The sequence below is a fragment of the Lates calcarifer genome, linkage group LG21 (genome assembly GCF_001640805.2).
Source record: "Lates calcarifer isolate ASB-BC8 linkage group LG21, TLL_Latcal_v3, whole genome shotgun sequence".
NCBI lineage: Eukaryota > Metazoa > Chordata > Actinopteri > Centropomidae > Lates > Lates calcarifer.
The window spans coordinates 443,411-467,138 of NC_066853.1; the positions used below are offsets into that span (position 1 = coordinate 443,411).

At 39.5% G+C, this 23,728-nt stretch overlaps 6 protein-coding genes across 6 annotated transcripts in view; 5 read left to right on the top strand and 1 right to left on the bottom strand.

Moving 5' to 3' along the window:
* Positions 1-1,841: 1,841 nt before the first annotated feature.
* LOC108902858 (olfactory receptor 6N1) lies at positions 1,842-3,179 on the bottom strand. The gene has a single exon (XM_018704869.2). The coding sequence runs from the start codon at positions 2,973-2,975 to the stop codon at positions 1,842-1,844; it is 1,134 nt and encodes a 377-aa protein (XP_018560385.1). The 5' UTR covers positions 2,976-3,179.
* A 4,436-nt stretch (positions 3,180-7,615) lies between these two features.
* LOC108902887 (olfactory receptor 10A3-like) lies at positions 7,616-8,933 on the top strand. Its single transcript, XM_018704898.2, has one exon. It carries the CDS (start codon positions 7,983-7,985, stop codon positions 8,907-8,909), a length of 927 nt encoding a protein of 308 aa, XP_018560414.1. The 5' UTR covers positions 7,616-7,982; the 3' UTR covers positions 8,910-8,933.
* Positions 8,934-14,553: 5,620 nt separating this feature from the next.
* On the top strand, positions 14,554-15,453 carry LOC108902857 (olfactory receptor 52E4-like). The gene has a single exon (XM_018704868.1). It carries the CDS (start codon positions 14,554-14,556, stop codon positions 15,451-15,453), a length of 900 nt encoding a protein of 299 aa, XP_018560384.1.
* A 3,079-nt stretch (positions 15,454-18,532) lies between these two features.
* On the top strand, positions 18,533-19,468 carry LOC108902856 (olfactory receptor 10A6-like). The gene has a single exon (XM_018704867.1). The coding sequence runs from the start codon at positions 18,533-18,535 to the stop codon at positions 19,466-19,468; it is 936 nt and encodes a 311-aa protein (XP_018560383.1).
* Positions 19,469-20,865: 1,397 nt separating this feature from the next.
* The window catches only part of or55e1 (odorant receptor, family 55, subfamily E, member 1), a 134,693-nt gene continuing 131,830 nt past the window's right edge, over positions 20,866-23,728 (top strand). The window contains 1 exon segment of the mRNA XM_018704896.2: positions 20,866-20,972. The gene's annotated coding sequence lies outside the window, so the exon portion shown is untranslated.
* LOC108902855 (olfactory receptor 2A14-like) lies at positions 21,863-22,780 on the top strand. Its single transcript, XM_018704866.1, has one exon. The coding sequence runs from the start codon at positions 21,863-21,865 to the stop codon at positions 22,778-22,780; it is 918 nt and encodes a 305-aa protein (XP_018560382.1).

Genomic DNA, 23,728 nt, shown 5'->3' on the forward strand with positions numbered 1-23,728 from the left:
AAACAACATTTTACTAATAATTTTTAGTCTGTTGTCTGGTTTTAGTTCTGCTGGTTGTCGGTTCAGTCTGAGTTCACACCTACAGACGTTTGTTGTCTCTGTTTGACTAAGAAGTTTGTTTTCCAAGTTCAATATAGATATAGTTTGTAAAATAATAACAGGATACAATATGAAAAACACACTGAACAGTGATTTGGCGATTGAAAAAGGTTCTAATAGTGTACTAACTGTTATATGAACTGTTATATATATGAGATCTGAGGACTAAAGTCCTCCATCTGGTTTAAGATCAGAGTTAGAACATTAGAAAACAGGACAGTGACTCGAAACAGGGAGAAACTAGTCGACCATGACCCTGCTTTCAAACAACAGACATAGCTCGTCTGTTAGAGAACAGTTCCTCATCAGCGGTCGAGGTGAATGAACCAACCCGTCATCACGCTGCTGTATCTTTGATAGGAACCTTTTATTTTAGTGTAGGAATTGGTCCTGGTGTTACCATGAATGATATGATGTGGCACAGTGACGTCACTAATGACATTTTTGGCCGATTTCACTGTAACTTGAGACTGATTGACTGGTGACATGTGGTTGAAGCTGTTTTCATGCAGCAGTGAGACTGACTGATTGTCTTCATGGTTCTGTATCTGAGGTACCTGTGGTAACAATCAGCTGATCACATCTGATCAGAGAGGCGATAACCATTCAGGGCTATGGATCAACCCTCGACCTGTCATATTGGACATAGTTTAATAAACCCTCCAGTTTATTCAGTGGTTTGTTGATGGTTTTATTGTTATCTGCAGCAGTAATGAGGAGTTGTCTGAATGAGTTATAATGAACACATTTAAGTGTCTGTTTCCCAGAGAACAGAATCATGAAGTTGTGTTGAAGCTTGTGATACAAAGAAACCTCCAGAACAACATCACTTTCCTTTTGCTCTCCTTTTATGTCATGTGTTACATCGTCATACAGGACATATCAGGCTAAAATGTTTAATGAACAGATATCACAGTGAAACTCTCTCAGCTCATCTCAGTTCTGTAAACTTTGATTTTCAAACATGTAAATGAGTCGTTCTCTAATTAAAAATGTCCAGAACAGGAATCTGAACATCGTAAAACCAGCTTCAAACTTCTGCTTTCATGCTGTTGACACATTATCTCTTTTTATCTCTCCATAAACATAAAAACCATAAAAATGAGTCTCTGTGTTTTTAGGAATAAAAATGTCCATACCTTTGGTGTCAGAGCTGCTGAAGATTTCTGACTCAGATTAGCCTAGTTTTAATCACAAACAGACAGAGTTCAGTAAAATAAACATGAAGTTTTTTCTGCTGAAATTGACCAGAGCGTTAAAGTCTTTACTGTGTTCAGGTTTTAGTAAAAACTTGACCTTGCTGTTTGACTCTGCAGTGAAACAGCTGCATCTGTTCAGAGTCGGTTCAACCTCAGATAAGAAGCTTTCAACAGGAAAAGACCAAACTCTGGGTTTTATTCTCACTTACAATCTTTCTGTTTAACTCAGCTGCTTCTGCTGACACCTGTCTGTGTGTGTCAGTCATTTGAGTCACAATTACACTTTATCATTGTTGTTATCGTGAATTATTCCAACCTGAGGAGTGAGTCTGTGTTTGTGTCATGAGAGGTCAGTGAGTAAAAACACAAGATGAAAACATCAAGAAGCAGCCGCCTTTAACAGTTCATTACTATCTGCATTGTGTTGATAGAGGTGAGGTTCAGGTGCTTTCTGATGAAGACCAATGTTAACACTCTGCTCAAAGAGAGAAAGGAGTGATGTCCGACTGAGCAGCAGAGGACAGTTTGAACAGAGGTCAGAGGTCAGTCGGTCAGTTTGGGGGTCACAGGTGGTCCTGTGTGTCTGACTCGTGCTGCAGTTTTAAACATTGGTCTGATGTGGTTCCTGATGTCGGGCAGTTTGAGGCCGTAGATGAGCGGGTTGAGCAGCGGCGGCAGCAGGAAACCCTCCATCGACATGATCACTCTGATCACAGGAGGGAAGTTTTTTTGGGCCAGCACTGGCTGCACCACCTCGAGCATGACGCTGAGGACAAAGCTGGTGTAGGTCACCAGGTGAGGGATGCAGGTCGACAGCGCCTTATTGGCTCTGCTGCCTTTAGACACCTGGAAACTGACGGCGAGGATCTTTATGTAACAGCCGAATATCAGCAGCACGGGCAGGAAGACGAAGGCACTGACCAACACGATCTCCATCAGGCTGATGACGGAGATGTCGACGCAGGACTGATAAGTGATGGATCTGTTGTCGCAGAATGTCCGGCTCACAGAGGACGCACACAGCGGCAGTCGGCCGCTCAGAGAGAGCAGACAGGTGTAGCCGGCCACAGGTAAAACCCAGGCAGCTGCTAACAGGCCGTGGACTGTGGAGGAGCTGAAGAGGCTGTGATAGGTCAGCGGGTGTGCGATGGCTGCGTACCTGTCGAACGCCATCGCCGTCAGGATGTTACATTCCACAGAAACATAGATGTGGATGCAGAAGGCCTGCAGGAGGCAGCCGGTCCTGGAGATGACCTGCACGTCACGCAGCAGGTCGTGGAGCAGCTTGGGATAAAAAGCTGCACAGCCAGTCACCGTGTTCAACAGCAGGTTGGCCAGGAAGATGTACATGGGCTGATGGAGACTCTGCTTCACACAGATCAGAGCCAGGATGGAAACGTTTAAGAGAAGAATCAACAGATAACTCGCACACGTGATGCAGAAGTAGAGATACCTGAGCTGGTTCAGCCCGTTAAAACCTGATAAGACCAGGACCTCAACCTGAGACTGGTTCAACATGTTCACTATAAACTGCTCACATGGAAACATCAACAGCATGAGAACACACCACAGTTCATCAGTGAACCTGCAGGGAGACGACAGAGCTCCGAGGCTCAGGCTCCGACTGAGGACAGTTATAACTGATTCACAACCACGAGCCGTGGCCACCGGTGACATCAGCAGGGCGCTGACAGATGATTGGTTTACAAAGGGACGCTGATCTTATCCCACTAAATTAGAAACATACACATCAGGACACATAACCTGTGATCAGTGTTGTGTTCCTGTACCTCACAGCAGAGGTCAGAGGTCAGAGGGGTGCTAATGTCCCACCTGTCGGTAGACCGACAGTCTTCTGCTCCCACTGCGTCAACACATCATAAACCAAAATAAATGAACTGTTTATCTGTGTGTGAACACGTCCTCAGCATGTGTCCAAACGTCTGCTTCACTGTGTCCTCCCTCTGCGTCGCTAACAGCAGGACTTTTTTTAGCCTTTATTGGCAGGACAAAGAGAAACAGGAAACAGGGAGAGAGAGTAGGGCAGTGACCTGCAGTAAAAGTCCAGCCAGAGCGGGAATCAAACCAGCGACCAGCTGCTCAGAGCACTGAGGCCCATGTGGTATGCACCCTAACCATTCAGCTATGGGGATTAATTTTACACTTTAAAACTTTATTGTCCAGAAAATCAACAAGCGACGTCAGGAGGCTGAAATCCGTGACGATGCATCGATGCTGAATCGTCCACGTCTGCATCATAGAAACCATTGTTTTCAACACCAAGGGTTCATCAGCTCCTTCTGTCAGCTGACCTCCCCTCACCTCTCTGACCTCTCTGACCTCCCTCACCTCTCTGACCTCTCTGACCTCTCTGACCTCCCCTCACCTCTCCTCACCTCTTTGACCTCTCCTCACCTCTCTGACCTCTCCTCACCTCTCTGACCTCTCCTCACCTCTCTGACCTCTCCTCACCTCTCCTCACCTCTCTGACCTCTCTGACCTCTCCTCACCTCTCTGACCTCTCCTCACCTCTCTGACCTCTCCTCACCTCTCTGACCTCTCCTCACCTCTCCTCACCTCTCTGACCTCTCTGACCTCTCCTCACCTCTCTGACCTCTCCTCACCTCTCTGACCTCTCTGACCTCTCCTCACCTCTCTGACCTCTCTGACCTCTCCTCACCTCTCCTCACCTCTCTGACCTCTCTGACCTCTCCTCACCTCTCTGACCTCTCTGACCTCTCCTCACCTCTCCTCACCTCTCTGACCTCTCCTCACCTCTCTGACCTCTCCTCACCTCTCTGACCTCTCTGACCTGTTGTTGGTGTATTTGAGATCATTGTCATCAGCTCGTGCAGTTCAGCCTCAGGCCTCTAAAGTCCTGTAATGTTTCCTTGTTTATGTCCAAGAGACACATTTACATGTTACACAACACACCACACCATGTCTTCTTATTTTTGTTGCATGTTTGTGTGTCTGTGTGTGTGTAACAAATGTTATTCACCTGCCTATAGGAGCATGTAGCTATCATGATAATGAGCCTTAAAATGACTGACTTCAGACCAGTTCTTTGTTGGTCAGTCACCCTCCGCTGTCTCAGCACAGTAATGCATCAACACTGCCCCTGATCACTTCTCATTTTAAGACCGTGGCTGCTTAGATGGACGCAAGTACGTCTGTTATTCTCACAGTGTGGGAGCTGGATGAATGTTCACCTGGACTCAGAAATGACTTAGATTTTGGTGTTTAAAGGTTAAAGGTCAGGGTGACGGAGACCTCACTTTCTTGTATACGTGATATGACTGCTTGGACGGACTTTAATTACATCTGGCACTAACTCTAGACTCTAGGATGAACTGGTTAGATTTTGGAGGTCAAAGGCAACAGCAGCTGGACTGGTTGGTGGATTGGTTGGTGGACTCATAAAACCACAAGGCAGTAATTCTGTATTTTCAGTAGATTGAAATCCAAATTTGAAAACTTCTACTTTTTTATCACGAGTTATGATTTTACATTTAAGTTGTAAAAAGCTGTAAGAAAAGTTTTGTGAACTTTGAGTTGGCTTCACCAGGTGTAGAGGCAACTGTCAGATCTGTGTCCAGTATACCTGATGCTCAAACCCTGTCTTACCTGATTATTATAATTATGATTTAAAATCAATGTATAAACCCCAAACAGGAGCTAAAAGAGGCTTAAAAAACAACCCTGCAGAATTTTCCGTGGATTCACTAACATGTTGATATGAAAACACTGAGAGTGTTGATCTAAATGAATCACTAATAAAACTTTATTAGTGATTAGCACAAACAATAGTCCAGAGTTTTGAACAAACAAGCCCTCAGAGAATGCTGTGTCCTCAGCTGTTGGCCAAAGTTACATCACCGTAGTTCATTAATGAGGTCCCTCAGGTCAAAGGTCATTTCAACATGTCAACATGTTTTTCCCCCTAAGGCATCTTCACATTAGCCACAGTTTCCACTAATTCCCTGTGAAGCAAATTACAGAAGTGTTTACCAGTGAGACCAATGAGCCTGAGCAGATCTCAGGACTGGTTTCACTGGTCCTCAGAGGACTGGTAATGACCTCCCCTCAGATGCCTCAGGATGGACAACAACTGAGTTCCCTCCAGTGTTAGAAAGTTTTAGTTTTAATGGTCAGTAAAGAAGTTTGTATATGAATTCTAACTTCCAGATTCTTGTTGAAGATACTCCGAGCTGTCACTGTCCTTCATTCACGAACCCTAACCCTTCATTGACTGTCCATGACTTTCTTTGTTAGAACCCTCTGTCATGTTCAGCAGGTGATTTGTAGGTGGTGCTTCTCCATCTGCACACCAACAGACCGGCTTAGGTAGCACTCTGAGATGTTGTCAAGCATGTTTTTAGATTTAGTTTTTGTCTTTATTGAACAGTTGATATTGGAGAATCAGACTGTCCTCAGAGGAGAGGGGTGGGTGGGTGTTGGGTGACGACTTTCCCCAGTTTGAACAGTGGAACCAGCTCCATCAGGGCTATTTTCTAAACCTTTATACTTTTGGTTTGACGTTTTCAACTCGTCACAACAAGATGTTGAATACATCAGTCTGAGTGGTTGATGAGCAGGGTTGCACAAGTCATCAGTTTCTCTGCAGACGTCTTTAACGTACAGGTACCCATGATCTCTGCTCACTTCAGATGCTGAGAAATGACGTCTCTCTCAATTCAGTGATGGCATCTTTTCGTGTAATCATAGAAATCATGAGAAAACACTGAAATACGTCTTTGTAAAGGACAGTTAAGTTGTATTTTGTTGTTCATTGGTCACTGCAGAGCTATAATTCCATCTAGGCCAAAAACAGCTTTTTCTTAAGCTAACTTAGTTGGAACCAGTGAGGCCTTGGTGCTGGGGTCAGTGCTTTCAGTAGGTTTCTATCTTGTGGCTGTTGGTGATGAAATATGGAATATGTGTCTAATCTTGGATCTTTGATTTTCATGTTATCCAAGGGTCTTTTTTCATTTTATGTATTTTTAACTTTTATATTTATGTCAGTTTGGATCTTGAGGGAGTGAATATAAACTACAGATCCTCATTTATGGCATCTGTGTCCAACAGGAAAATGTATGAATGTTTTTTAAAAACTGATTTGTTGTTTCTTTTTAGTTTGTGTAATTTTAGTTTTTAGTCCTTTCCAAGAGCGGAAACTATCTCGTAGTTCACAAGCACAAAGCAAAAATTAGTTCAAGCCGGAAAAAATACACATTACGTTTTGTGTAGCAGTAATTATTTAATTAATGTCCTGTCCCATGAATCATCTCAGTGACTCCACTAGAGCTGGGTTGGTCTCTGGTTTTGTCTGGTCTGGTGTAGGAGCTTAAATCGCTTTGATTTTATGTGATTAACATGACTTTGTAGTTGTTTTGGACTAACCAAGGCGGTTGTGTCTGATGAGCTGAGACTGAAAAGATGAAGGAGATCAGGTTTCAGTAGAGGGAGGGGGGAGGATGCACATGGTGCAGGTTGTGTCTGTTTACCAGAAAGTGCATGTGTCACTTAATGATTTCAAGAGGTTTCTGAATCTTTTCCTGCTTATTTAAAATCACATCTGTGGGAAAACAACAACAAAATCATTTCTCTCCGTTGTCATTACTGACATAATGATGAAATTGTCACTGCACGGTTTTATACACTCACGATATATATAACAATATATTCAGTTGTGGTTATTCTTATTCTGTAGACTACAGTGCAAAATATAATAATGAAATACCAAAATCTCTTTTTTTAAATGACAACTTTAAAGACAATTGACTAACAAAGACAAGTAAATAAAAAAAATACTCTATTAGAAGACCTCTGCACCTGAACCAATGAACCATGAATTTATGTTTGAACATGAGACAGTTTGAATAAATTAACATAAACTCCCATGGAAAGTTTCCAATTCCAAAATTCCCCATCCTAACATCCCATGGAAAGTTTCTAGAAACTTACCAGAAATTTTCTGCCCCTTTGCAGCCGTAGCCTAATGTAATGTTAGCCTATGTTGCTAGGCTAACCAGATTGAATCGACCATTAAAGTGTTTGTTTAGTTCAGGAATTAATCTGAGTGAATCTGCTGTAACATGTTCTGCTGCCAAAGAGGAAATAAATTCATGACGAGTGAAAACAAGTTCACATCATCTCCTGCTGTGAATTAAAGCTGCCAGAGATGAAGAGTCTAAAAAATATTAACTGTCAGAGAAAATAAGGAGGAAGGAGGGGAGAGGGGGAATGAGTTTGATCACTCACATCAGTCACATTGCAGTAAAACTTTACAGTGTTACGATGTGTATCGTCATATACAATGTATTGTTACATCCCTAGTTGTCGTACTGGTGCTGATAACCTGACCTGTTCTGGAGGGATATAAAAGCAGCAGTTGACCACTTCAGTCTGCAGCTCAGCAGGGGAACAGGCTTGTCTTTAAACAGTCAGTGAGGGTGGGGAGTTTGATGCCTGGGTAAGTTCACATTTCATTTGACACTGGAAATGAAAAAGCTCATGAAGCTGTGTTGGTAAGGTGTCAGTATGAAGTTCAGAAACATAATGTCACTGTTTGTCTTAAAATGATGCCTTTCAGTGAAACAAAGAAGCTTATTGTGGGGGGTTAGTGATGAGAAATGTTTTCAGTATTAGTACACTGTGCTTGATTTGTCACCTAAAACAAAAATGATATTAAATTCAAACATCTCAACTTCATCTCACTTTATATTTGGCGCTTATTTGCATCTTGGAAATCTGAGATATCTCTACTTCATGATAACTGGTTTGCTTTATGTTTGTATAGTTACTGTCAACACATCTCTGATTGTGATTATCTGTATGAACAGAAGTTTACATGAACCTATGTACCTGTTTCTGTGCAGCCTGTTTGTAAATGAACTGTATGGTAGTACAGGGTTGTTTCCATTCCTTCTGCTTCAGATCCTCTCTGACATTCACACTGTTTCTGTTCCCTTTTGTTTCCTGCAGATTTTCTGTGTGTATACATATGGAAGTATAGAATTTTTAAACTTAGCCGTCATGTCTTACGACAGATACCTCGCTATTTGTCATCCTCTACAATATAACACACGAATGACATCAACTCATGTCGCTGTTTTCATTTTTGCGATATGGTTGTACTCTTTTGTGAAATTCTTAATTACTTTATCCTTAAACATCCGTTTGTCGCTTTGTGGAAACATCATAAACAGTTTGTATTGTCATAACTACCTTGTTGTGAAGTTGGCTTGTTCAGACACTGAGGTGAATAATATCTACGGATTGTTTGGTATTGTTCTCACCGTCGTAGTCCCTCTGCTTCCAATCCTTTTCTCTTACATTAAAATTCTTAGAGTTTGTTTTTCTGGTTCTAAACAGACCAGACAAAAAGCTGTCAGTACCTGCACACCTCACCTTGTGTCTCTGATGAACTTTTCTTTTGGCTGCTGCTTTGAAATCCTGCGGAGTAGATTTGATATGACAGGTCTACCCAGTGTGCTACAAATCATTCTGTCTCTGTATTTTCTTATCATACAGCCACTTCTGAATCCTATCATGTATGGATTACAAATGTCCAAAATACGACAAACGTATAAACATCTCCTCTGTTAAAAATGTTGACTGCTCATAAAAATACTGTGCAGATACAATAAATTATTCACAATATTGTCCATTGAGATGTGCTGATTAAAAACAACTGAAAGGTGAAATGTTTATTTTCTGTTTGTGTGTACAGAAGATATCTGGAAATAACCATGATGACTTGGTGGAGTTAACAGTACTAAGGTACCAAGGACTGGGTGAGGACATGGTTAAAAAAAAAAAAAAAAAAAAAAAACAATTGGTAGAATTTTGGAGTTGATTGAATGGTGTGAGGTTCTGATTTGTCTAAAAATCCAGGAATGTTCCTGGATATAAAATTGTCACCTGCCTTCCCAACCTACTTTTAGAACTGATGGAGCCTTTCAGATGAGAGGTGAAATGTTTTCACGTAACCTAAAAGAAGTCCAGTTGTCTTCAACTTTAGCACTGGATGACTGAGAACCTACACATCTGTCCACCAATGGACACCAACAACCTTTTGACTACAAATCAGAACAGTTACTTCCGTAACGTTTTGTCTTTAAATATTTGCTGATTGAAGAATAAAAACAAAAAAAACCCCTGACACTGACTGTGTCACTGATTAATGTAGTAATTTAATGCAGATGTTCACATGATTGGAAAGAGTCAGTTGGAATAAGATTATTCTTGAATAGTCCCACAGTGGGGAAATTCACACTGCTGCAGCAGCAAACAAGGACAGCAAATTAGAAAAGGCATCGATATGCAAGCAATAAATACTAGTAAATACAAAACAAGATATAAACACAGACAATATATAAAAAATTGAAACAGTATGAACTATATAAACGGGACTATCTACACAGTAACAAATTGGATTTGAATACTGACACTGCACAGTATGAAATAATCTGTGTGAGAGTGGTCCGACTGGGAGCAGAGCTAGTTGTGGAGTCTGACAGAGGTAGGAAGAAAGGTCTTTGAATACTTTTCCCTCACACACTTGGGGTGAAGCAGCCCATCGCTGAAGGAGCTGCTCAGTGAAGTTTAGAAGAAACACCTTTTGTTTTGCCTGTGGTAGTTTTATCTTTTTTAAATTTGCTGATTAAAGAACTTTCACATGAATGGAAAACTCCCTGACACTGACTGTCTGTCACTGATTAATGTAGAATGTGGTGATTTGAAATGTTAAAGAATTTCAGAATGAAGTTGAACATGCATAAATTTTAAAATAGCATATGTTCATATTCTGTAGTGGCCAACAATATAATGTGACACGTGTTTGAGAAGATTGATCATGTGGTCTTTTGGAGATTATTTTAGTCGGTATTATTGCAGAAAGCTGCTACCATTAAATGATCAACGCCTTTAAATAAGAGGGTGAAGATGAGAATGTTTTGATGAATGACAGGTGTGAGAGGTTCAGTAGAAACAGAAGAACCATAATGGAGACAGTGGACATCCTTGACTAATTAACTGAGAATGTCCTCTCAAGAAATGAGAAGGGGTAGGTAGGATTCTGTTAACAACAAAAACCATAAAACGTTTGTTTACTTTAAGTGACAGTACCTTCTAGCAGTTGTGGGAGATTTGAGTCTTGCCCCTCACAAGTAATGTCAGACTTAAACACAGGAGACCACTGTTTGCTTCCTGTTACCTGCTGACAGTCACCGTGGCTTCCTTTTAATCATGACCGTGGATGTCTCTAACCATGAAAACAAAGGTCCTTTAACCTGAATGACATCGTCATTTTAACCCAGGCCACAGTCTTTCCCTAAACCTAACCAAGTTGTTTTTGTCTGGAAACCTGACCAAACCTTAAGGGCAGTGTGTGGAAGAATTTGAAGCAATTTACATGTAGTAATTGCTTTTTATTACCAATGTGTGTAACGATTGTAAGGTGACATAGAAAATGATTGATTTCCAGACTGTCTCCGTTGTCTATAACACCCCATAGACTGATTTCTATGTAAAAGTTGGGCTGAGTTTTCAGGAAGCTCGCTCCTGAGTACTATCGTTAGCTCTGTAATGGAGTCTGCTGTCGTCACGAAACGACCAGATCACTGCACAAGATATTCTCCAACACAAACTTCACACAAGAACAAAAATAGAAAACTTTATGTCATGATGCCTGTTTGGCCAAACATGACTTGGACTGACATTAGGGGGAAAAGTAGGGTCAACAGCAGCAGAGCATTTGATTCATGGAGTGACCTTTGTTTAGCTTTGGGAATCAAAACCAACCCTGAGCTGGCTCTCTTCCAATTGGACAGGTGAGCTACTACAAAGCCTGTGAAATTAATTGTGATACTGTGGTTTTAACTGACTAATGCTTTCTAACGTTAGCTTGCCTGGTTATGTGGACAGATCAGTAATCAAATTACTCCGGATGGATAACATCTGCTAAATCATCCAAACTCATGGGGATGATCTGGCTGACAATTCAACAAGCTTGCTGTTTGATAAGTACTTCATCGGCTAACAATCCATAGCTGCATTCCTGCAGTATAGCTAAAATACAGCTATCAGGCTAACCTTTGCTTGTTTGCTTGGTAACGTTCTTGGCATGGTTGGACTGCGACTCGTGCACCCCCAGCAAACATACAGTGAGGGCTGGTAAAGAGACGGACAGGATTGGTAAGAACTTTATGGATTCTCATGCTGGCGTACTCAACTGAGTGCAAACATGTGCACGATCAATAAGGTGCAGGGTGCAGTTTACTTAACAGCCACACATGTCAGTAATAACAAGTGTCTTCAGATTTCTCCAACCTTTGACCCAGGGTATCTGCAGGTTGTGAGAAGTATTAAAGTACTGAATTTAGAGGCCTTCTTGATGAGGTCTGTCTCATTCTTGTGGACGTGATACCCCAGTAACGCCTTGAAGTCATTTCTTCAAATTAGGTACAAACGTTCACTGTGACTGATGAACTGAATGGATGTTGGTAGTCAAAGGTTAAAGGTCACTGTCACCTCACAGAACACATTTTTGGCCACAACTCAAGAGTTCACACACTAATTAACTGCAACTTTAGTGGTTGGTGGAGGACCACAACCACAAAGTGGTAATTCTACAGTAGTTCTAACAGTGGTTTTTAACAGTTTTAAAGAACCAAACATTGTCATCCTGTTAACTGTGGTGTCAGACCAGAAGACACCTCAGTGTGATGTAACTGACCTGTTGCACTAACCTCAAGCTGTTTCTGGGTTATTGGATTCTGAGCTCTCTAATTCAGTGAGTCAGTCGTTGCACTTGTCAGTCAATAAACAGGTATGGGTTATGGTGGAGTGATGTTTATAAAGCAGCAGGTGATCCTGCAGGTGGTGGAGGTGATGCTGTAGTCTGCTGCACAACAGGTGACAGATGCTGAACTGTTTGTTGAGATTGTGTGTCATTATGATACATTTTAAGGGAAAGGTCAGTGTTTAAAGTCGAAGCTGACCGTTTTGAAGCAAACCGCTAATTATTAGAGTAAAAAAACTTTTGGTAATAATTTTGTGATTTTAAAGAATAATGTTGAATTCAACTTTATCTTATTTTAAGTCTTGCAGCATATACAAGTGTTGGAACACTGAGATATTTTTATTTCATTTTAACTGCATTGTTATACACAGTAATTGTTATTGCCAACACATCTCTGATAGTGATTATCTGTATGAACAGAGGTTACATGAACTATGTACTGTTCTGTGCAGCTGTTTGTAAATGAACTGTATGTAGTACAGGTTGTTTCCGTTCTTCTGCTTCAGATCCTCTCTGACATTCACACTGTTTCTGTTCACTTTTGTTTCCTGCAGATTTCTGCTTGCACACTTATGGAATGTAGAGTTCTATAATTTAGCCGTCATGTCTTATGACAGGTATCTTGCTATCTGTTGTCCTCTACAATATAACACACGTATGACATCTAACAAGGTGTTTATCTTTATTGGTGTGCTATGGTTTTACTCTTTTGCTCAATTTCTAATTAGTTTATCCTTAAACATCCGGTTGACACGGTGTGGAAACATCATAAACAGTTTGTATTGCAGCAACTACCATATTGTTAAGTTGGCTTGTTCTGACATCAAAGTGAATAACATCTATGGACTTTTTGCCGCTGCTGTCAGTATATTAGTCCCTCTGCTTCCAATCCTTTTCTCTTATGTTAAAATTCTAAAGATTTGTTTTTCTGGTTCTAAAGAGACCAGACAAAAAGCTGTCAGTACCTGCACACCTCACCTTGCTTCTCTGTTGAATTTTTCTTTTGGCTGCTGCTTTGAAATCCTGCAAAGTAGATTTGATATGAGCAGTGTACCCGGCATGGTACAAATCATTCTGTCTCTGTATTTTCTTATCATACAGCCACTTCTGAATCCTATCATGTATGGATTACAAATGTCCAAAATACGACAAACATTTAAACATCTCCTCTGTTATAAAATGTTGAGTATTTATAAGGGTCATTTGTAAGTTTTGTCTTTAAACATTTGCTGATTAAAGAACTTTCACATGAATGGAAAACTCCCTGACACTGACTGTCTGTCACTGATTAATGTAGAATGTGGTGATTTGAAATGTTAAAGAATTTCAGAATGAAGTTGAACATGCATAAATTTTAAAATAGCATATGTTCATATATTCTGTAGTGGCCAACAATATAATGTGACACGCGTTTGAGAAGATTGATCATTTGGTCTTTTGGAGATTATTTTAGTTGGTATTATTGCAGAAAGCTGCTGCCATTTTATGATGATGACCAGGGATGTCTCTAACCATGAATATAAACGTCCTTTAACCTGAATGACATCATAATTTCAACCCAAACCACAGTCTTTCCCTAAACCTAACCAAGCTGTTTGGACTTGGACTGACGCTGGGAGGAAAAGTAGGGTGAACAGCAGCAGGGCATTTGATTCATGGAAGGACTTTGACTCGGCTTTGGGAATCAAAACCAACCCTGAGCTGGCTAACTCATTCTACCTCAGTAACACTTTGTACCTAATTTATAGAAATTCCCTCAAACGTTCACTGTGACTGATGAACTGAATGGATGTTGGTAGTCAAAGGTTAAAGGTCACTGTCACCTCACAAAACTCATTTTTGGCCACAACTCAAGAGTTCACACACTAATTAACTGCAACTTTAGTGGTTGGTGGAGGACCACAACCACAAAGTGGTAATTCTACAGTAGTTCTAACAGTGGTTTTTTTAACAGTTTTAAAGAACCAAACATTGTCATCCTGTTAATGTGGTGTCAGACCAGAAGACACCTCAGTGTGATGTAACTGACCTGTTGCACTAACCTCAAGCTGTTTCTGGGTTATTGGATTCTGAGCTCTCTAATTCAGTGAGTCAGTCATTGCACTTGTCAGTCAATAAACAGGTATTGTCTATGGGGGGTGGACTCTATAAAGCAGCAGGTGATCCTGCAGGTGGTGGAGGTGATGCTGTAGTCTGCTGCACAACAGGTGACAGATGCTGAACTGTTTGTTGAGATTGTGTGTCATTAACAGATTTAAAAGTCTTGTGAGGAAGAATTAGTAAATGGTGAGTTTTGGCTGCTTGTGAGATTTTCTGTGATTGCTGTGATTGTTGATACATTTTAAGGGAAAGGTCAGTGTTTAAAGTCGAAGCTGACCGTTTTGAAGCAAACCGCTAATTATTAGAGTAAAAAAACCTTTGGTAATAATTTTGTGATTTTAAAGAATAATGTTGAATTCAACTTTATCTTATTTTAGTCTTGCAGCATATACAAGTGTTGGAACACTGAGATATTTTTATTTCATGTTAATTGCATTGTTATACACAGTAATTGTTACTGTCAACACATCTCTGATAGTGATTATCTGTATGAACAGAGGTTTACATGAACCTATGTACCTGTTTCTGTGCAGCCTGTTTGTAAATGAACTGTATGGTAGTACAGGGTTGTTTCCATTCCTTCTGCTTCAGATCCTCTCTGACATTCACACTGTTCCTGTTCACTTTTGTTTCCTGCAGATTTTCTGCTTGCACACTTATGGAAAAGTAGAGTTCTGTAATTTAGCCGTCATGTCTTATGACAGGTATCTTGCTATCTGTTGTCCTCTACAATATAACACACGTATGACATCTAACAAGGTGTTTATCTTTATTGGTGTGCTATGGTTTTACTCTTTTGCTCAATTTCTAATTAGTTTATCCTTAAACATCCGGTTGACACGGTGTGGAAACATCATAAACAGTTTGTATTGCAGCAACTACCATATTGTTAAGTTGGCTTGTTCTGACATCAAAGTGAATAACATCTATGGACTTTTTGCCACTGCTGTCATTGTATTAGTCCCTCTGCTTCCAATCCTTTTCTCTTATGTTAAAATTCTAAAGATTTGTTTTTCTGGCTCTAAAGAGACCAGACAAAAAGCTGTCAGTACCTGCACACCTCACCTTGCTTCTCTGTTGAATTTTACTTTTGGCTGCTGCTTTGAAATCCTGCAAAGTAGATTTGATATGAGCAGTGTACCCGGCATGGTACGAATCATTCTGTCTCTGTATTTTCTTATCATACAGCCACTTCTGAATCCTATCATGTATGGATTACGAATGTCCAAAATACGACAAACGTATTAAACATCTCCTCTGTTATAAAATGTTGAGTATTTATAAGGGTCATTTGTAAGTTTTGTCATTAAACATTTGCTGATTAAAGAACTTTCAAATAAATGGAAAACTCCCTGACACTGACTGTCTGTCACTGAATAATGTAGAATGTGGTGATTTGAAATGTTAGAGTAGGGAATTGCAAACAAAATGTAACATGCCGAGGTTCACATATGATTGGAAAGATTCAGTTAAAAATTCCTGTTCTGTAATCCTCCAACAGTATAATGATGTGATTTTATAGCTGTGAATTTGTTCAAAATGTATATATAGCACCGCTGCAGTTCAACAGACTGTACTTATGTGTGAATCACCTTCAACATCAAGTAAATGTTGACATGAAGCCATGTGATGTGTGTTTGAGATGATTGATCATTTAGACTTTTGGAGATTATTTTAGTCAGTATTATTGCAGAAAGCTGTTATCATTAACTGATCAGTACGTTCAAATAAGAGGGTGAAGTTTAGAAGAAATACCTTTTGTTTTTGTGCCTGTGGTATCAATGTTTTGATGAATGACAGGTATGAGAGTTTTAGTAGAAACAGAAGAGCCTTAATGGAGATAGTGGACGTCCTTGACCAGTTAACAGAGAATGAAAAAAACAACAGCATCAGCTGTTTCAGTAAATCCCCCAAAAGAGAATTTACCTTCATTGATGCCTGTAGGGAAACTGCTTTATGATTACACAACATGGAGTTACAGAGAGGAAGATAAGAAGTGCATAAATTTATAATATTAATTAATAATTATTATTATAATTAATAATAATAGTAATAACAATAATTAATTCAAATGTTCTGATATCACAATTGATTGTCAAGGTTAGAGGAGTGGGGATGGGTGGGTTCTGTTAACAACAACTAAGAAAAACAATAAAAAAAACTATGTATACATTCAAGTGACGGCACCCTCTAGTGGTTGTGGGAGATTTAACGTTAGGAGGCCACTGTTTGACTGTCAGTCAGTAACAGGAAACAATGTGGCTTTCTTTTAATCATGACCAGTTGATGTCCCCTAACCTTAAGTTATGATAGTTATTGTAACCATGAAAATAAAGGTCCCTTAATCTGAATGAGGTAGTAATTTTAACCCAAATCAAAGTCTTTCCCTAAAGCCAATCTAGTTGTTTTGTAGGGAAGCCTAACCAAACCCTGAGTTATTTACAAAGGTCTTAAACATTTTTTCTTGCCTGCTGTAGAAACTACTAGAAGTTATACATTTTCTTTTTGTATGTGACTGCTGCTGCTGTCAGGAGATTTAGTGCACTGCGTAACATAACAGTGGTCTGGTTGTGAAAGTGGACTGAGCTTGTGATTATGAGGCTTATGATATCAGGTTGTCCACTCAGCCTTCCATCTCATTCTACCTCAGTAATGCTTTGAGGGAATTTCTATAAATTTGGCACAAACATTCACTGTGACTTGAGGATGAACTGACTAAATGTTTGTAGTCAAAGGTTAAAGGTCACTGTGACCCCCCAAAACTCATTTTTGGCCATAACTCAAAAGTTAACACACTAATGAACTGCAACTTTACTGGTTGGCGGAGGAATACAACCTAAGTGGTTTTTAACAGTTTTAAAGAACCAAACGTTGTCATCCTGTTGATGTGGCGTCAGACCAGAAAACACCTCAGTGTGATGTAACTGACCTTGAGCTGTTTCTAGATTTTTGGATTTTGAGTTTTCTAATTCAGTCAGTCAGTAAATAGCTGCAGTGGGGGAAATAAGTATGACAAAGGCAAAAAGTTTTGAACACAGTATAAAAAAACAGTAAAACAGCTGATTCCACTAATTAGTTCTCCTACCTTTTTGAAGTTTGCTGCACAACATTTGGAGAAGCCTGTAGATTACTGAGAGAATGTAGTGTGGATTACATGAGGCAAAAATGGATGGAGGAGAAATGCCTCTGCATATGACCCTATAAATACTGTACTGACAGAGAAGTTTAGATGTGGAGGCATCATGTTATGAGGTTTCTTCTTTTCTCATCGCACTGGCAATATCCAAATTATTGAATGGAGGATGAATGGAGCCATGTACTGAGGAATCTTTGAGAAGAATCTGTTGTCATCTTCCAGGACAATGAGACTGAGATTCAGGTGGACCTTCCAGCAGGACAACGATCCAAAACATACTGCAAAGGAGACTATCATTTGGTTCCAGCGGAAGAAAATAAAAGTGTTAGAATGGCCCAGCTAATCATCAGATTTAAACCCAACAGAACATTTGTGGAAGGAACTGAAGATCAAGATTCATCAGTGGCCTCCCAGAAATCTTCCAGACTGGAAGACTGTCTGCGCAGAAGAATGGGCTTAAATCCACCTGAACACTGAAGGAAATTAGTTTCTTCATACTGGATGTGTCTTTAACACTCTAGAGTCGCTGGTCGCACCGGGGCGTACAAATCATGTGACCGATTTAAGATGGCGTAGCAGCAAGACACTGCCTCGCTGAGTCTGTTTCATGATAAATTGTGTTGATAGGCCAAGTAGAACCAGACTTATGATAAATTTTTCTTGAATATTTGTTGTCACGTCGTTTGGTGCGTGAAGTGCGAAGAAACGTTAAAAACGCACTATGCTAAGGAAAGTGCTCGCAAGCAGAAAGTGTTTCTGGTGTGTCAGCTTTGAGCTCGAGTCTTTTTGATGGATTGGAATGAATACCAATATCTGGTCTGAACATTGGAAATATGTTTAATGAAAAAAATGCTTGTGTGTTGAATACTTATTTCCTCCACTATATGGTCTATGGTGGAGGTGATCCTGCAGGTGACGGAGGTGATGCAGTAGTCTGCTGCACAAGAGGCAACAGATGTTGAACTGTGTTTGTTGAGATTGTGTGTCATTAACAGATTTAAAGGTCTTGTGAGGAAGAGCAGTAAATGGCGAGTTTTGGCTGCTTGTGAGATTTGTGATTGCACTTGTTGATTAATTTTAAGGAAAAATCCAGTGTTAATAAGTTACCAGTGTAAAGACTGGGAAATATTACAATGTCAAAAATGACATTTTTCAAAAACAGTTAATTAATTGTTGGAGTTGGTAATAAGGATGTTGAATTCAACTTTATCTTATTTCATTCTTGAAGCATATATAAGTGTTGGAACACTGAGATATTTTTATTTCATGATAATTGCATTGTTATACACAGTAATTGTTACTGTCAACACATCTCTGATAGTGATTATCTGTATGAACAGAAGTTTACATGAACCTATGTACCTGTTTCTGTGCAGCCTGTTTGTAAATGAACTGTATGGTAGTACAGGGTTGTTTCCATTCCTTTTGCTTCAGATCCTCTCTGACATTCACACTGTTTCTATTCCCTTTTGTTTCCTGCAGATTTTCTGCTTGTATTCTTATGCTAATATAGAATTATGTAATCTAACCGTCATGTCTTATGACAGATACCTTGCGATTTGTTGTCCATTGCAGTATAGCACACGTATGACATTTAACAAGGTGATTATCTTTATTATTGTTATATGGTTGTACTCTTTTGTCAGATGTATCATTAATATATCTTTAAACTTCCGTTTGACACTGTGTGGAAACATACTAAACAGCTTATTTTGCAGAAACTACCTAATTGTTAAATTGGCTTGTTCTGACACCACAGTGAGTAACATCCATGGATTGTTTGGTGTTTTTCTGTCCATTGTAGTCCCTCTGCTTCCAATCCTTTTCTCTTATGTTAAAATTCTAAAGATTTGTTTTTCTGGTTCTAAACAGACCAGACAAAAAGCTGTCAGTACCTGCACACCTCACCTTGCTTCTCTGCTCAACTTTTCTTTTGGTTGTTTATTTGAAATCCTGCAAAGTAGATTTGATATGAGCAGTGTACCCGGCATGGTACGAATCATTCTGTCTCTGTATTTTGTGATACTCCAACCACTTCTGAATCCTATCATGTATGGATTACAAATGTCCAAAATACAAAATGCATGTAAAAATCTCTTCTGTTACAGAAAGTCATCAAGTCACTGAGATATGAGTTGACATAAAAATGTATCAGCAAATCATTTCTAATATCGTGCATGGAAATGTTTGAATATTTAAAAAAAAAACAGACTGAATGTAAATTTAATTTATAATATTTAATGTGTTATACTAAAATAAATTACAAGCAATTAATTAAAATCAATTTGAGACAAGGGCAGTTATGAATTTTTGAAATTTCACTCTATATAATAAAATACTAAAATAACTGTTAACAGCACAACTTAGAAATTCACTTTTAAACTTAGGCCATAAAATAATTTTACAAAGTGAAAAGTAAAAGCAGGTGAAAGTAAAGGGATTAAGTTGCTTTGCTGCTGTCAGAGCTCATAATGTTGTAATGAATGTAGTTTAGAAAGTGGGTGTTGCACTGAGGAGTGTGACCTTACACGTCTCTGTACACTTCATCCATTCATCTATACCACTTATCTGTTAAGGGTTGCAGGGGGGGTGGAGCCTATCCCAGCTGTCATTGTGTGAGAGGAGGGTACACCCTGTACAGATCGCCAGTCCTCTCCACAATTAAAGGCCAAAAAACACGAACCTCACTGAGGCCGACGCAAAGTCCTTTTCTATGGCCTCCTCAGACACCTCCTACACAAAAGGTTTAACTTCAGAGGCTGCAGCTATGTATTCACAGCATAGAACTGCTGGTTCAGGAGTTCTCTATAGCTAAGGTAGAGAGACCTGCTTCTTAAATTTGCCAGCTTCCTTTGCTGGTTTTCACATCATGCCGCAACATGCACAGATGATCTTTCAGCTGCAACTCTTAACAGCCACTGTGCAAAAGAGGTGGTAGACACTGGGAAGTTTTGGATGCCTTGTGTTTTTGGGAAGTGGAAACAAGTCTTCTGGAAGTGAATGCTGAACAATGTCCAACAAACACTGTGTCCTGGGACAAACATGATCACAGCTTTGAGTCTGGCTCATATTTTCTCCTATCACCACAAAATGTATCCTGGGATACTTAGCCACACAGTAGTCATACAGTGTCCTGATAAAATGAGCAGAGCAAGAACAGGTGTGCTCAGCTCGATGTGGACAGTACATGGGCTGAGACTGATGACATTTCCAAGTCCACAAAAAAACAACCGCCTAACACTAACTTTAAATCTGTAAATCTCCTGCTGGTTCATTACCACCTTAAGGACAATACTGTAGTACTACTAGTGCTACTGCTGACAGTAACAGTACTACTTGGGTGACTACTACTGCTACTCGTTCCACTGTCATTCTCAATATTGCCAATATTAATGGAACCTGTGTGACTATACTGCTACGACTTCTGGTGGTAATGTTACTACCATAACAATGACTGGAACTACAGACACAGGTACTACTTCTAAAACTAATTGTAAGGTGTAAACACCAAAAAAAGCCCAAGATGCTGTGTTTGTGTGGGTGTCTTCCATAAACCAGTGAGACAATGAAGTCTGTTCTTGGATTATTCCAGAAAATAAACAGTGAGCAGCTAAAGTTTCTGATCCTTCAGGTTTAGTTGATCAGATCATCTTCACAGATGAACACCACTGTTCTGATGTTTGAAGCCTAAATCCAATCTCCAGAAGTAAAAAGCTAATGTTAGGCTATAAACCAACTACACCACGGTCACATGACGTCAACGTCTCCACCACTAAGCTTCCAACTGGTCATTTCATTTATCTCTGAGCTCTTCTACAAAAGCCTTTCTTCTTAGAAAGTTAGTGAGAGTTTGAAAGAGCGCGAGTAGAAACACAACGAGGCTGTAAAGGTGGACTGGTGAGTAGATGGGTTTTCATGCTGCTTCATTTTCTGTCAGGACTTCAACAGAAACATATCTGCAAATTTGAATGCATTTTAAAGCTTTAGAGATTCAACATAAATCATTTTCAGAGAGGATTTTCAGTTCTGTCAACTTTTATGATGATGATTTTGGACATTGACTGTCAGTGTTGACAGTTGGCTGTTGGACATGACATGAATGATGTGGGATTCCTCTCCTGAGACTCTTGTGTTTTGAAGAGGTATAAAGCAGCAGACTTCTCTTCAGCCTCCAGTTAGTTAGTTAGTGCAGTCTGCAACACAGCAGGAGACAAGTATTTAACTGTGTAACGTGGATGTTTGTGTCTTTTAAGGACATAGTTTTAAAGGTATCAGTATCAGTGAGGATAGGGAGTAAATGGTAAGTTTGTGTGCTGCTCATGTGTTGTTATCTACTTTTATGCTTGATCCTTTTTTAAAAACTGTCCACAGAAGCAGTGTTGTCAGTGTGAAAATAATGCCCGCGTTGTTTGGAACAATGGCCGTAATTGAAGCTAATTATTACATTTGGGTTAAAAAATGAGCAGCAAACTTTTTTACTGTTTGCAAACTGTTATTGTTGTGTCACCTAAAACAAGAGTAATGGTAAATTCAACTTTATCTTACTTCATTCTTAGTACTTATATCCATGTAGGAACTTTGAGATACTTGTATTTTGTGTTAATTGCAATGATATACATTTGTATAGTTACTGTCAACACATCTCTGATAGTGATTATCTGTATGAACAGAAGTTTACATGAACCTATGTACCTGTTTCTGTGCAGCCTGTTTGTAAATGAACTGTATGGTAGTACAGGGTTGTTTCCATTCCTTCTGCTTCAGATCCTCTCTGACATTCACACTGTTTCTGTTCCCTTTTGTTTCCTGCAGATTTTCTGTTTGTATACATATGCACATGTAGAGTTTTGTAACTTAGCCGTCATGTCTTATGACAGATACCTTGCTATCTGTTATCCTCTACAATATAACACACGTATGACATTTAACAAAGCAGTTATCTTTCTTTTTGCGATATGGTTGTACTCTTTTGTGAAATTCTTAATTACTTTATCCTTAAACATCCGTTTGCCACTTTGTGGAAACATCATAAACAGTTTGTATTGTCATAACTACCTTGTTGTGAAGTTGGCTTGTTCAGACACTGTAGTGAATAATATCTATGGATTGTTTGGTGTTGTTCTCACTATCGTAGTCCCTCTGCTTCCAATCCTTTTCTCTTACATGAAGATTCTTAAAGTTTGTTTTTCTGGTTCTAAACAGACCAGACAAAAAGCTGTCAGTACCTGCACACCTCACCTTGCTTCTCTGCTCAACTTTTCTTTTGGTTGTTTATTTGAAATCCTGCAGAGTAGATTTAATATGACAGGTCTACCCAGTGTGCTACGAATCATTCTGTCTCTGTATTTTCTCATCATACAGCCACTTCTGAATCCTATCATGTATGGATTACAAATGTCCAAAATACGAAATACATGTAAACATCTCCTCTGCCATTAAATATTGGCCAGTTGCAGTGATACCGTGTAGGTTTAATAACAAAAGTGATATTGTGATGTTTTAAGATGTTTGATTTCACAAAAATATTAAAACATTAAGGAAGAATAGCAGTTGTTGGACTGCCACTGATAACTGTGGGATGCACTGAAATAAAGTTCCAGCAATGCATTTGAATTTGATAAAAAGAACAATGGAATACATGATGTGAGCTCAAACAGGAGTCAGAGTTGACTGCTTCACTGTCTTTCTTGCATTTGTTGCAGACATCACCTCTTTGTACTGTTGCTCTGAAAATATTAAACAAACATGAGCTCAGAAACTAATTCACAAGAGTACAAATATCAAAGTAGTAGCATTCCCTACAGTTTTTTCTGTGGATTTTTTTAATATTGATTAATAACTTGATGTGTAGGTTTGAGTGTTAGACTGAGGCCTGGATGTGGGATCTTCTTTAGTAAGATTTTCTGACAGTGTTAGCTTTAACAGTTGGTGTTCTCATCATCAACATCAATACAGAGAAAAGATGTGTTAGGCCATCCTGAGAAAATGAAGAGAGTATACTGTAGAACTTGTAGCATCAAAAAGAATCAGAATTTAGATTAAAATCCTAAGACTTAAAATCCCTACAGGTTGCAAAGGTTTAGAGGGGCTACATATTATTCACCAGAAGATAATTAAATACTCTTTAAGTTAAGGATTTAAACATGGATGCATGCTTCTTGTCCCTAAACCTCCTGGGAAGCAAGAAAACCACCCTGAAGTTTCTCTGTCTTTTCCTATTTAAAAATTAAAGTCCTGCAGTTGAACTTTGGAGTCTAGGAGGTGGTGTTCTCTGTGAAACCCCATCCCATCCAGCTGGTGCCACTCAACCTTCTCCACTAGCTGAGGCTATTTACCTACAAAAGAGAAGCCTGTCAGCAAAGCCAAGGCCTGGCCCAAGAGGTTGAC